The 12,629-nt window shown below is 39.9% G+C and overlaps 1 protein-coding gene across 3 annotated transcripts in view; it reads right to left on the bottom strand.

The window, feature by feature from the left end:
* kiaa1549lb (KIAA1549-like b) overlaps nucleotides 1-12,629 on the bottom strand; it is a 113,835-nt gene that overhangs the window by 46,499 nt on the left and 54,707 nt on the right. For all 3 annotated transcript variants that reach the window (XM_022679495.2, XM_049483529.1, XM_022679497.2), the window contains exons 5-9: nucleotides 10,468-10,687; nucleotides 10,090-10,223; nucleotides 8,121-8,289; nucleotides 1,508-1,567; nucleotides 373-524 (exon numbers count right to left, since the gene is read on the bottom strand). In XM_022679495.2, the coding sequence (XP_022535216.2) occupies nucleotides 373-524; nucleotides 1,508-1,567; nucleotides 8,121-8,289; nucleotides 10,090-10,223; nucleotides 10,468-10,687 (735 nt within the window). The remainder of the gene's footprint in view (nucleotides 1-372; nucleotides 525-1,507; nucleotides 1,568-8,120; nucleotides 8,290-10,089; nucleotides 10,224-10,467; nucleotides 10,688-12,629) is intronic.

Raw genomic sequence — 12,629 nt, 5'->3', positions numbered from 1 at the left:
ATATTGAGGATATTTGAGTATAAAAGTATGACAGCTATGAAGATATTAAAGGATATTTGAGAAAGAATATATAGGGATATCTGGAATATATTTAAGTATAAAAATATGCCAGATATGAAGATATTTGAGAAAGAAGACATAGTGATATTTGGAAGATATTTAGGGAAATGAAGATATTTGGGGAGGATATGTGAAAAATAACTGAGGATGAGAAGAGACAATTTAAAGATAACTTTATAACTAAATAATAGAAAATGCAAAAATGAAAAGACAGCTTGTCATAGAGTTAATTTAGAATATTTTGGTTAGTTTAGAGTATTTTAACATGTGAATATCTGTGTGTATCATAGACTGTAACTATTTTAGGGATACCTGAACAGTATAGCTGCCCACAGTGGTAGCCCGTTTGAAGCGAGCACCCTGCTGATGGGCCACAACGAAGAGCTCGGCCAAGCGCTGCTCCAACAAACTGGCAAAGCTCTGGTACTGACCCTCCAGAGACGCGTTCTCCACATCCTGAATTACTGCACACAGAAGAAAAGAGGAGCCTCTGGTTATTAATGCTTTTCAGTGTAGTTAATCCAGCCTCACTGTGGCTGACCTTGGTGAGGAAATAACAAACCATTCTGACAGGCAAAGAAATACAATCTCCCCCCTGCAACCATACACAAACACACACACACACACACCTCCACATACCATACTCAACTGAAAACACAAGCACATAGAGTAATTACCCTTTTTATTATACTGAAAAGGAGTCAACATCGCTCTTTAGACCCTGTTGGCCTGATTTGACTTTATTTTGTTGGTTCTGACCTTCCTTCACACAGTTTTCTGGACTCTTAAGGGAAGCTGATCTGCTATAACTAAAGCTTGCTCGATTTCAGAGCATTTAAAGTATGGATGCACTGAATATCTTTCGACCAAAAACTTTTTTTCTGTGTCAAAAAAAGCAAAACAAAAAAAAAAATACAATTTTAATTAAAAATAAAGGCTCCACTCACACCTCCCTGAGTGTTGCGGTAAGCGGTTAGCAGCTAATGCTAATGCTGCTCCAGTCTTAGTGCTGGAGAAACTTCACTGAAACTCCTCTATAAGGCTTTACTTCAGCAGAGAGGCTTTACTGCTCCTTATACAACCTGACTTGTAAAATCCATACAATCCAAGGTGCACTGTCGATTTTTGGGGGAAAATTAAAGGATTTTAGTGTGAAAAATATATATAATATATTTAGTTTCAAAAATGTAGTTTTGTAATTCTTGCTATTCATTTATTAAATGTTAAAAAAAAAGTGCTAAAACGATGATTAATCGATTTCGAACACAATTTGGTGCATCCCTAATTAAGAGTAATGAAGACAAGGCCACTCAGTGTCCATTAATTCACTTAATCATTAACGTTAATACATCAGCGATGTCTAGGCTATTAAAAAGGCGCAGGGCTTCAGTAGAGACAAAACGTACTTTACAACTCTCTGGTCAGTCCTAATCAATAAGGTGATTACCTGTGATTACCCAGAAATCCTTAGTTGCTGCAGAGGTGTTGAGGTTGTGATACTCCAAAGCTGAAAAGAAAAGAGAGAGAGAAAAGAAAAAAAGAGAGAGTAGATAAGAGGGCATGCTTCCAAAAGAGCTGCTTTGATCCTGAGTCTAGAGGCTTTTTCTATATAATATCTCAGGCTCGTGCTGAGCAGGACAGACGATCCATACTCGTGGAGTGATGTCTCGCAGCATTTTCCTAATGAAACTTTGGCTCAATTATGTTTCGCCAGTGTGATTAAAAGCTGTGGCGGGCCGCATGCTCTCAGGGCATTCTGTAACAGGAACTGTGAAATCAGGACTGAGCTGTGGTCTGTGTTCTCCCACAAAGACGAAACAAACGCAAGACTGTGCAGCGTTTATATGTGCAATACATACAAAAATAGCAACATATATGAAACTGAAACACCTCTCATTTTAGTGTAGGAGGTTCCAATCTTCATTAATTGCACATTGCACCAGTAAGAGCAGAGCGTGAAGGTTCAATTAGCAGGGTAAGAGCACAGTTCTGCTCAAAATATTGCAATGCACACAACATTATGGATGACATACCAGAGTTCAAAAGAGGATAAATTGTTGGTGCACGTCTTGCTGGCGCATCTGTGACCAAGACAGCAAGTCTGATGTGATGTATCAGGAGCCACGGTATCCAGGGTAATGTCAGCATACCACCAAGAAGGACCAACCACATCCAACAGGATTAACTGTGGACGCTGTACGAGGAAGCTGTCTGAAAGGGATGTTCGGGTGCTAACCGGGATTGTATCCAAAAAAAATAAAACCACGGCTGATCAAATCACGGCAGAATTCAATGTGCACCTCAACTCTCCTGTTTCCACCAGAACTGTCCGTCGCCACAATAAATTATTGTGGTCTAAAACCAGGTGTTTCAGTTTCATTGTCCAACTCCTGTATAATATAAAACATTAAGGCTTTAAATAAAGGCTCTGATTACTATTGGATTTATGTTGTCCTACAAAATTACACAATATATGAAGAAATGAGACTTCATTAGCAGTAAAACAGCTTAAGAATGTAAAAAATACTTTAACACGGCTTCCTTTACAAAGCTAAATATTTTAAACAGTTCCATAAACACTATATATCAACCTAAAATACTCAACATGTAAGTAACTCAGAAATATATATATTTTAAAAGCATTATTGCACAAATAAGACAAGTTTAATATCAATTTACAGTGTGTTATTACTGAAGCCATTAGAGACATTAAAGTATTTAAGCAGCTGTTCATCAGTTTATCACAATTCCCTTGGTTCTTTAGTTAATAAATACATTTAGTTCAGTGTGCATCAATATTATCCTTCACTCTACAGTAATAATGTATTTAAACAGGGTTATAGTAACTCATATTGTAAGGAATAACAGCAAAAGCTGCATGAGTTCTGGTTTCATGCTTCTGCAGGAAGAACGCAGTGTAACTCAAAGCACTACAACATATGCACTAAATCGGGGTAAATTTTTTTGTTTTTAATGACAATTTTACCCAGAAAGGTTTATTTCTATTTCTATTCTATTTCTATTCTATTCTATTTCTAATTAAATTAATATTTATACAAATATAGCCAAATTCCTAGCCTAACCCTTTTTGGCGATTTTTTTTTATATAACAATATACAGCATTAATGCAAATGCAAATGCAAATAATTACCCAACCCACATTAAGACTCCCTCTAATACCCCAACACACCAGGAGGGTAAAGACTAGCACATGCCTCCTCCGATACATGTACTGTACATGTGAAGTCAGCCACCATCTCTTTTTGAACTGCTGCTGATGCAGCATTGTTGAGTAGCATCACAGCGCTAACACTCAGAGGAAAGTGCAGCGACTCTGTTCTGATACATCAGCTCACAGATGAAGCCTTGTGCTGATCGACATCACCCTTTGGAGTGATGTGTGAAGAGAGTGCCATCTACCCACCCAGTGAGAGCAAGGTCAGTTGTGCTCTCTCAGGGCTCTGGCAAGCTGCATAAACAGGATTCGAACCGGCGATATCCTAAAAGTAAACTTTTTAATAGTATTGAACAAAATGTGCCACTCCAGACATGATGAAACAGTGCTTGAGGTCACGGCAGGTCTAGAAGTGGCTTTTCCAGCAGCTCTCACAAACAAGAGCATGTGTTCCTCCATGAGGAAACTCTGTGTGATTCCATTCCATCTGAGATGCCTGAGGTGCTCTATAGCACTCTACAGAGCTCTCTCTCGCTCTCTCTCTTTTTTTTATCTCTCGCTCTCTCTCACCTGTAAGAGCGCTTCCCCTACGTTAATTATTTACCCTTATTTACTCTCATAATTGTCTTTGATGTTGGAGCTTTGCCTCCGCCGGGGAAGGCAGGAAACTGCCGCCGCTTCCTGCAAACACTGTGCGTGATACTACAAATGGCAATGAATAAAACAAACAGCAAACGCTTTCATCCTCCACGCAGCCTTCCCTACACCGGCCCTGCTCATGTATTTCCTCTAACTTACTTACAGTACAGGACAAAAGTTTGGACACACCTTCTCTTTTTCAATGCATTTTCTTTATTTTTATGACTATTTACATTGTAGATTCTCACTGAAGGCATCAAAACTATGAATGAACACATGTGGAGTTTTATGTACTTAACAAAAAATGACCTGGCCTCCACAGTCACCGGACCTGAACCCAATCCAGATGGTTTGGGGTGAGCTGGACCACAGAGTGAAGAAGGCAAAGGGGCAACAAGTGCTAATAAACACCTCTGGGAACTCCTTCCTTCAAGACTGTTGGAAAACCATTTTAGGAGACCACCTCTTGAAGCTCATTGAGAGAATGATGCCAGGAGTGTGCAAAGCAGTAATCAGAGCAAAGGGTGGCTATTTTGAAGAAATTAGAATATAAAACATGTTTTTCTGTTATTTCACCTTTATTTTGTTCAATACATAAAACTCCACATGTGTTCATTTATAGTTTTGATGCATTCAGTGAGAATCTACAATGTAAATATTCATAAACATAAATAAAACACATTAAAAAAGAGAAGGTGTGTCCAAACCTTTGGCCTGTACTGTATGTGGAACTCTTTCAAAGACACAATTAAGTATTTTAACCGAGCACAGGGATAAACACTGTTCTTGAATAGCCAGAATCCCATAGAACCACTACAGAATAGTTACTCATTATTATTTGGTGGTTCAATCTTAGCACTTATGATTTGTTAATGGATACTGTGCTGGTATTGATCAGATACAGCAGTGCTGCTGGAGTTTTTAAACCCCTCAGTGTCACTGCTGAACATACAAAAAAAATAAGAGACCTCTTATATATTATACGTTTCTTTCATTTTACCAAATTGAAAACACCTGAAATATAATTAAGAGGAAGACGGATGATCACAAGCCATCAAACCAAGCTGCTTAAATCTTTACACCAGGAGTGGCATAAAGTTATCCAAAAGCAGTGTGTAAGACTGGTGGAGGAGACCATGCCAAGATGCATAAAAACTGTGATTAAAAACCAGGTTTAAGATACGAACACGCCAAAATCAGAGCGCCCCTGCCTCCTAAAGGGCCCTGAATGTTCAATTTCCTACACAGTCTAGAGCAAAGAACCAGTAAGCAGGTGGGTACCAAATTGGCTGATAAATCAAGCAATGGTATATAAATAATCATAAAATATAATACAGCTCTGGAGTTTCTTTTATTTTACCAAACTAAAAACCTCTGAAATATAAACAAGAGACATTTAGATGATTACAACCAATAAACCATTAAGTTGACTTGCTTAAATTTTTGCACCAGGAGTGGCGGCATAAGGATATCCAAAAGCAGTGTGTAAGACTGGTGGAGGAGAACATGCCAAGATGCATAAAACAAAACACCAGGGTTATTCCACCAAATATTGTTTTCTGAACTCTTAAAACTTTATGAATATGAACTTGTTTTTTTTCTTTGCATTATTTGAGGTCTGAAAGCTCTGCATTATTTCAGCCATTTCTCATTTTCTGTAAATAAATGCTCTAAATGACAATATTTTTAATTTGGAATTTGGGAGAAATGTTCTGTAGTTTACAGAATAAAACAACAATGTTCATTTTACTCAAACATTTACCTTTAAATAGTAAAATCAGATTCAGAAACTGAAGTGGTCTCTTAATTTATTCCAGAGCTCCAAGCCTACACTTATCATTATTCTAATTAGATTTTACCCCTTCTATTGGGGGTCTCTGCTCTCTTTTAAAGCAAAAACAAAGAGGGGCGACCCCAGGTGAGTGTCCCCGGGGTGGCTGCGTCCCTGGAGACCTTGTTAGGTAATAATGTGCGACAGGAGGTCAGAGCCTGTCATCATGTCCCTCATGCAACAGTTCTGATCTTCCAGGCCAGAAAACGAGGAGGCCCTGACAATCTGCATTCAGATAACGGCTTAACCTTCCAGCCCCAAACGTCGCTCCGCATTTATCCACACTCAGAGAGACAGAGAGCCTGAGCCAGGAGGGGTAGACGGCTGAGAGGTAGACGAGGAGCGCTCAGTCAGGTCATGTAGCAAACAGAAGCTCTGTATTACCCACTGAGCAATTTGGAGTCCGGATCGTTATCCTGCACAACAGAGGAGTCACGCAATCCCCTGCTTCACAACCGTACTATACTATTCCATCTGTTTCAGACCAGAAATCAGAGGACTTTCACTCTACTCTCCAATGAAACGTGAGCCACGCAAAGCCTTCTAAAAATAAACCCTCATAGTGCAGAAGAGTGGAGTGGAGCTCTGCACACTGCCCCGGGTCATCCCTCCAGTCTACTTTCAAGGGTGTTTGATACAGAATTGCAGAATGTGAAAATTATTATTTTTTAATACATGGAGAAACACAAAGAGCAACCGAAATGCCCAAAAGAGAGATTGAAAATGTAGTAGACAAATAAAATCAAACCCAAAAATACAACACAACAGGAAAGTTGGCAATACTTCGCATGATTTTAAAAAGATTAAAAAAAATAAATATTAATATTCCTACACTGTAAATGAATACTAAAGTCATCCAGACTATGAAGGAACACATAAGGAATCATGTAGTAACTAAAAAGTGTTCAACTCTAATCCAAATAATCTGCCAGGAAGCATTTAGGTGTTGTTAACTTGCAGTTTCTGAGGCTGGTAACTCTGATCAACTCATCCTGTGCAACAAAATTAACTATTGGTCTTCCTTTCCTAGAGAGTTCCTGATGAGTGCCAGTTTCAGCATAACATTTTTGATGGTCTTTGCGACTGCATTAAGGAGTATTTTCAAAAATTTAGATTTATTTCAGATTGACTGAGCAAGTATTTTTCTCTTTATTAGTTGAGTAATTATTGCCATAATATGGATTAAATCATTAATTAAATAGAGTTATTCACTGTATACTAACCAACTCTACCTCATCAAAACTTTACAACTGATGCTCTCAAACACATTAAGAGACAAAAAAATCCAAGTAGTTTGGATGACTTTAGTATTATTTAATGCCCAGTTTACAGAGAACATTATAAGAACAAATAGCTAAGTTTTGAAAAGGTTCCAGGAAGGTTAGCCTGTAACGATAGAGAAATAATTTTCCAGGAATGTAGAAAAAATACCAAAAAATAATTCAGAACACTTGACAGATAGAAAAATGTAAGGAATCAATTTTGTAACATTTAGGAAATTAAATATGTTAGTTGGGTAAATTTATTTTAAATTTTAACAAAAACTTTTTAAACTCTTAATAATAGGGCGTTGAGTGGTCCAGTGGTCTAAAGATTGCTGGTTTGAATCCCTGTCATGCAGCTTGCCATCAGCTGCCGGAGTCACGAGAGTGGACAATTGGCCTAGCTTTCTCTGGATGGGTAATTCATTTTATTTACTTTATTCTAAGTAATTCCGTCTTATTTCTACTGACTCATTTTTATTGCCTCATTTCATTAGCGCATTTTAGACCTGCAATACATACAGATTGAAAGTTCTAAGAACCAAATGTTGTAACATTCATAAAATTAAATATGTTAGTTGGGTAAACTTATTTTAAAGTTTTAACAAAATTTTTTAAACTTTTAATAATAGAGCGCCGAGTGGTCCAATGGTCTAAAGGTGGCTGGTTTAAATCCCATTCAGGCAGCTTCTCGGTTTAAAGATCGCTGGTTTGAATCCTGGTCATGCAGCTTGCCATCAGCTACCGGAGCCACGAGAGTGGACAATTGGCCTTGCTCTCTCTCTGGGTGGGTAGAGTAGATGGCGCTTTTTCCCCTTATGACTCCAAAGGGTGATGTTGATCAGCTTAAGGCACAAAAACCGAGTCGCTGCGCTTTCCTCCAAAGAGGCTGACTACTCAGTAATGCCACAGCAGCAGCAGTTCGAAAGAAGGTTGTGATAAGAAAAAACAGAATTTATAAATAAAAAGAAAAAAAAAAACACCTAATAATGCTTTATAACGCTTTATAATTGGCTGCAAAAGAACCTGAGCATCACAAACTACTCCGAGCTGCATGCAGGCACTATGTAACAGTAAATATCACTCATTACCAGAAGAAGAGGTCTTCAGACCCCGACAGGCAGTAATCTAACACGCTGACGGGGGCACTTACGCTCTGCAGTGATAAGAGGAGGGTAAAACAAGAAGTAGCCCACGAGTTCAGCCGTCAGTTGGCTCAGCAGGTTACTGGCCACGGTGCCGTTTAGAGCCACGCTGTCGTTCCGCACCACGTATATCAGAGACACAGCGGGAGAACCGGACGACTGCGACGCACTCAGAATCTGAGAGAGAAACAAAAAAGATACATGACTCATTTAATAAACATCTCCAGTCATAACACCATGAAAACGAGCTTAAAGAACAGAGAATAATGCCCTAAACAGAGCCATCCATTGAGATAGAACTCGAGTAGACTCATTAATGCACTGTTCAAAGCAGTTAGGCTAAATTACCAAACAGCAGTAACATCATAAATATGCTAATTTCACATTTTTATTTAAAGCTCAATAAGAAAAGAATAAAAAAAAAGGTTTGAGAAGGAGAGGTCTAATTATGCGGCGGTTAGAAGGATAATGAATTTATTACTGTAAACTGAATACTTAAGAGTCTTCAAAGAGTTGATGTATGAAAAACTCACATCCCTGAAGTGTAATTATACAGGATAAGGGAAAAAACTATGACCCTAATAAAAATGTAAGTAACTAATTTTATTTACCTAATTCTGTCTTATTTCTATTGGCTTATTTTGATTGGCTCATTTCATTAGCGCATTTTAGACCTGCAACACATACCAAAAAAGTGTTTTAAGTAAATAAATAAAAAAAAAAACTAATTAAACAGGTGATATAAATAGTTGATTGTAATCATTATGATTATTACACATATACACATACACTTATTTTTCGGACTATAAGATGCACTTAAAATCCTTTCATTTTCACAAAAATCGACAGTGCGTCTTATGATACGGTGTGCCTTATGTATGAATTGTACCAGTCAGGTTGTATAAGGAGCAGTAAAGCCATTCCGCTGAAGTACAGCCTTATAAGGGTGAGCTTTAAAGTGAAGTTTCCCCAGCACTATGGCTGGGTGCAGCAGCATTAGCATTAGTAAGTATATAGTCAGAGATGAGTATATTGTACACTATAGTCTGGGTGTTTGCCGTGTTAAAACAAGCTATGTGGAACAAACTGCTAGCTGATAGCACCCTGGGTTACTACAACTCTTAGGGTTCCTCAGTCTAACACTCTTGGGGGGCATTTACTTACCGCTACCATTGTGGTTAGTGGCTAATGCTAATGCTGCTGCACCCAGCCTTAGTGCTGGAGAAATGTCACTGAAAACTCACCCTTATGCACAATATATTGGAAATGTAGGCTTACTGTGAATAAACATAAGTGCTTTACTCACCCAAATAAGCTGTTTTAAAGAGAATTCTTTTAATAATTTAAGAAGTTTTGTTTACTTAGGCCCCATTAGAAAGGGAAACATGGCGACACCTTTGCTCACTTCAAAGTATGCATCTGGTGCACCTTATAATTAAAAACAAATACGGTAAGCAAACATTTGCAGATGAATTCCAGGATGTCACCACATACAGCTTTGGAAAATATTAAGAGACCACTTCAGTTTCTGAAAACAGTTTCTCTGATTTTGCTAAAAATAAACGTAAAAAATGAACGTTGTTGTTTTATTCTATAAACTACAGACAACATTTCTCCCAAATTCCAAATAAAAATACAGTAATTTAGAGCTTTTATTTGCAGAAAATGAGAAATGGCTGAAATAACAAAAAAGATGCAGAGCTTTCAGACCTCAAATAACGCAGGGATATTCGGGTGCCAACCCGGATTGTACCCAAAAAACATAAAACCAGGGCTGCCCAAATCACGGCAGAATTCAATGTGCACCTCAAGTGTTTCAGTTTCATTGTCCAACCCCTGTACTACAATATAGAGCCTAGAAATATTAACCTTATTGTACATTTAAAGATTAATAAAAAAAATTGAGAACCTTGAGCTGAAGTGTGTGTAAATGAGTAACGTAAACAGTATTAATATTAGTATGGTGGGTAATCTGACCTGTACTGTGAGTCTGCTGTAAGAGTTCAGCACTTTAACCTCAGCCTCAGCAAACGCATTCTCCAGCCTCTCCTCCATCATCTGAGCAAACCTGCAGGACGACAGGTCGTCTCCTGGCCCTACAAACCTCAGGACTGCACACACACACAAAAAAATATAAACAGTTACACATCATCAAATCAGTACATACGCATACATCCAGACACATCCCACACAGAAACACACATTCAGGAACACAAGGTGAGATAAGTTCTCTCCAGTCTCTCTGTAAAGTTAGTAAAGGCCTCTGTTCTGTTCTCCAGCAGAGTGACTCAGTTACTGGCTGCAAATCAAGCTGGCAGCTCCCACTAACTCTCCAAGACACGCAGAGTCTCTCACCTGTCTTCAGCATCAGTGAAATGGCCGGGGTGGGTCTCCAGGGGGCCGCCGGGACCGGCGCCGCCTGCACCAACGGCACAAACTGCCGGATATCAGCCATCAGTCTCTCCAAGCCATAAGCATTCAGAGCCTCCACCACCACCGACGCCATGTACACCGTATCCCCCCGAGAAACGTAGTACCCCAACGTCACGTTGGGCACTATGGTCAGACTTTCAATCTGTGGAAACAAATTACAGACAATGAAAAATATGTAAATATCTGACCTTATAAAAAAGTCAGCATTTTTTGGCATGCCTGATCATTTTATTTATTTTAATTAATAAATCATTGTTTTTTCAGATCAGACATTTCAGTGAAATATATAATATAGCAGACGAAACAGTAATATTTGAGAAGTGAAGTTAAGTTTTTAGGATTTACAGAAAGTGTGCAATAATTCTTAAAACAAGGTTCATAAATTTGGGCATCCTTGTTGTTTTATTGATTTAATTACCTTTAATTACCTAGCACTAATTATTGGAACATAAAATAAAGTTCGATGAGCTCACTGACCCTTGACCTAAATACACAGGTGAATCCAATTTTGAAAAAAAAGTGAACAATTGCAAGTTTTTCTCCTCTTTGCATTTTCTCTGAAGAGTGGCAACATGGAAGCCTCAAAACGACTTAACTCAAATGTCCTGAAAACCTGAAAAAAAGATTGTTAAACATCATGGTTTAGCGGAAGAATTCAAAAAAGCTCTCTCAGAGATTTTAGCTGTCAGTTTCCACTGTGAGGAACAGAGTGAGGAAACGGAAGAACCACAGGACCAATTCTAGTTAAGGCCTTAAGAATAATCTCAGATAAGCAGAGGAGAAGGATGGTGAGAACTGTTATAGAGTCATAGTCAACCCACAGACCATCAGAGCCCCAAAGACCTACATCATCATCTTGCTGCAGATGGTGTCACTGTGCATCTTTCAACTATTCAGCGCACTTTACACAAGGAGAGGATGTATAGGAGAATAATGCAGAAGAAGCCTTTTCTGCCACAAACAGAGTCGCTTAAGGTATGCTAAAGCACAAACCATCTCCAAACCATCACTGATCATCAGTAAATTTTGCATTTCATTTTGCACATCATCGAGTGATCAGAGTCTGGAGGAAGAGTGGAGAGACACACAGTCCAAACTGATTGAGGTCTAGTGTAAAGTTTCTACATGTCACGCCTGGTCCTGTTTCCTGTCTGTCCTCGTGCCTGTGTTGTCCCACGTGACCCGTGCCCCTGTGTTCTGTCAGTGTTTTTCCACTCACCTGTGTCCATTTGTAGCTCCGCCCCTCATTAGTCAGTCCCCAGGTGTTACCTGTTCTCCTTCCCGCCTTGTGTGTATATTTAAGCGTCTCTGTCATTAGTGTTTTTGTCGGTTCTTGTGCGTTTATACGTCTGTCACGGCTGTGTTAAATCCTGTCTGTCTGTTAGTCTCCTGTTTGGTCTGTTTCGGTTTGATTTATGTTTTTGGTTTCTGTTCTTTAATAAATGATACTTGCGTTAGCGTCCGCTCTCCTCGTCCAGTCCTTCACACAGCGTTACAGAAGAACCGACCAAAAATATGGACGCTGCAAGTAATCCTTTTTTTGGATCCAGGCTGGCTATCCGACCCACTCCCTTCTCTCGCGGCGTTCAGGAGGAGTATGCGGCTGAAAACTCCTCCACTTCCCGGCGCCGGAGGAGAAGAGGTGGGCGGCGGCGCTCTCAGCGCTCCCTTTCTCCGGTGGAAGATTTCCGGAGCGGAGAAAATTTTGGGGGGGCGATACGGGTTGGTGCGGTTAGCCTCGGTACTCTTTACAGAGGAGGCCAGGCTACCCGGGAGCCGTGGGAATTTCTTGGCTGTGCTCCCAGCAGCTCCGAGGACGAGGAGCCTTTCCCCGCACCAACCCGCCTTCCGCTGCCTGATCCCGCACCTGTTTACTGGCCGCCTCCTGTTTCCACGCCGCGCTCCGTGAGGCCCGTGGATGGGACGCCACGCTCCGTGACTCCCGTGGCTCATCCGCGCTCCTCGACTCTCCCGGCTGAGACGGCGTACTCCGTGAAGCCAGCGGATGGGACGCTACGCTGTGTGATTCCCGTGGCTCATCCGCGCTCCGAGAAGCCGCTCTCTGAAGCTCCGGCTAAGCTAGC

This window comes from Astyanax mexicanus, chromosome 9 (assembly GCF_023375975.1).
Source record: "Astyanax mexicanus isolate ESR-SI-001 chromosome 9, AstMex3_surface, whole genome shotgun sequence".
NCBI lineage: Eukaryota > Metazoa > Chordata > Actinopteri > Characiformes > Acestrorhamphidae > Astyanax > Astyanax mexicanus.
This window is presented reverse-complemented; position numbering and strand designations above follow the sequence as displayed.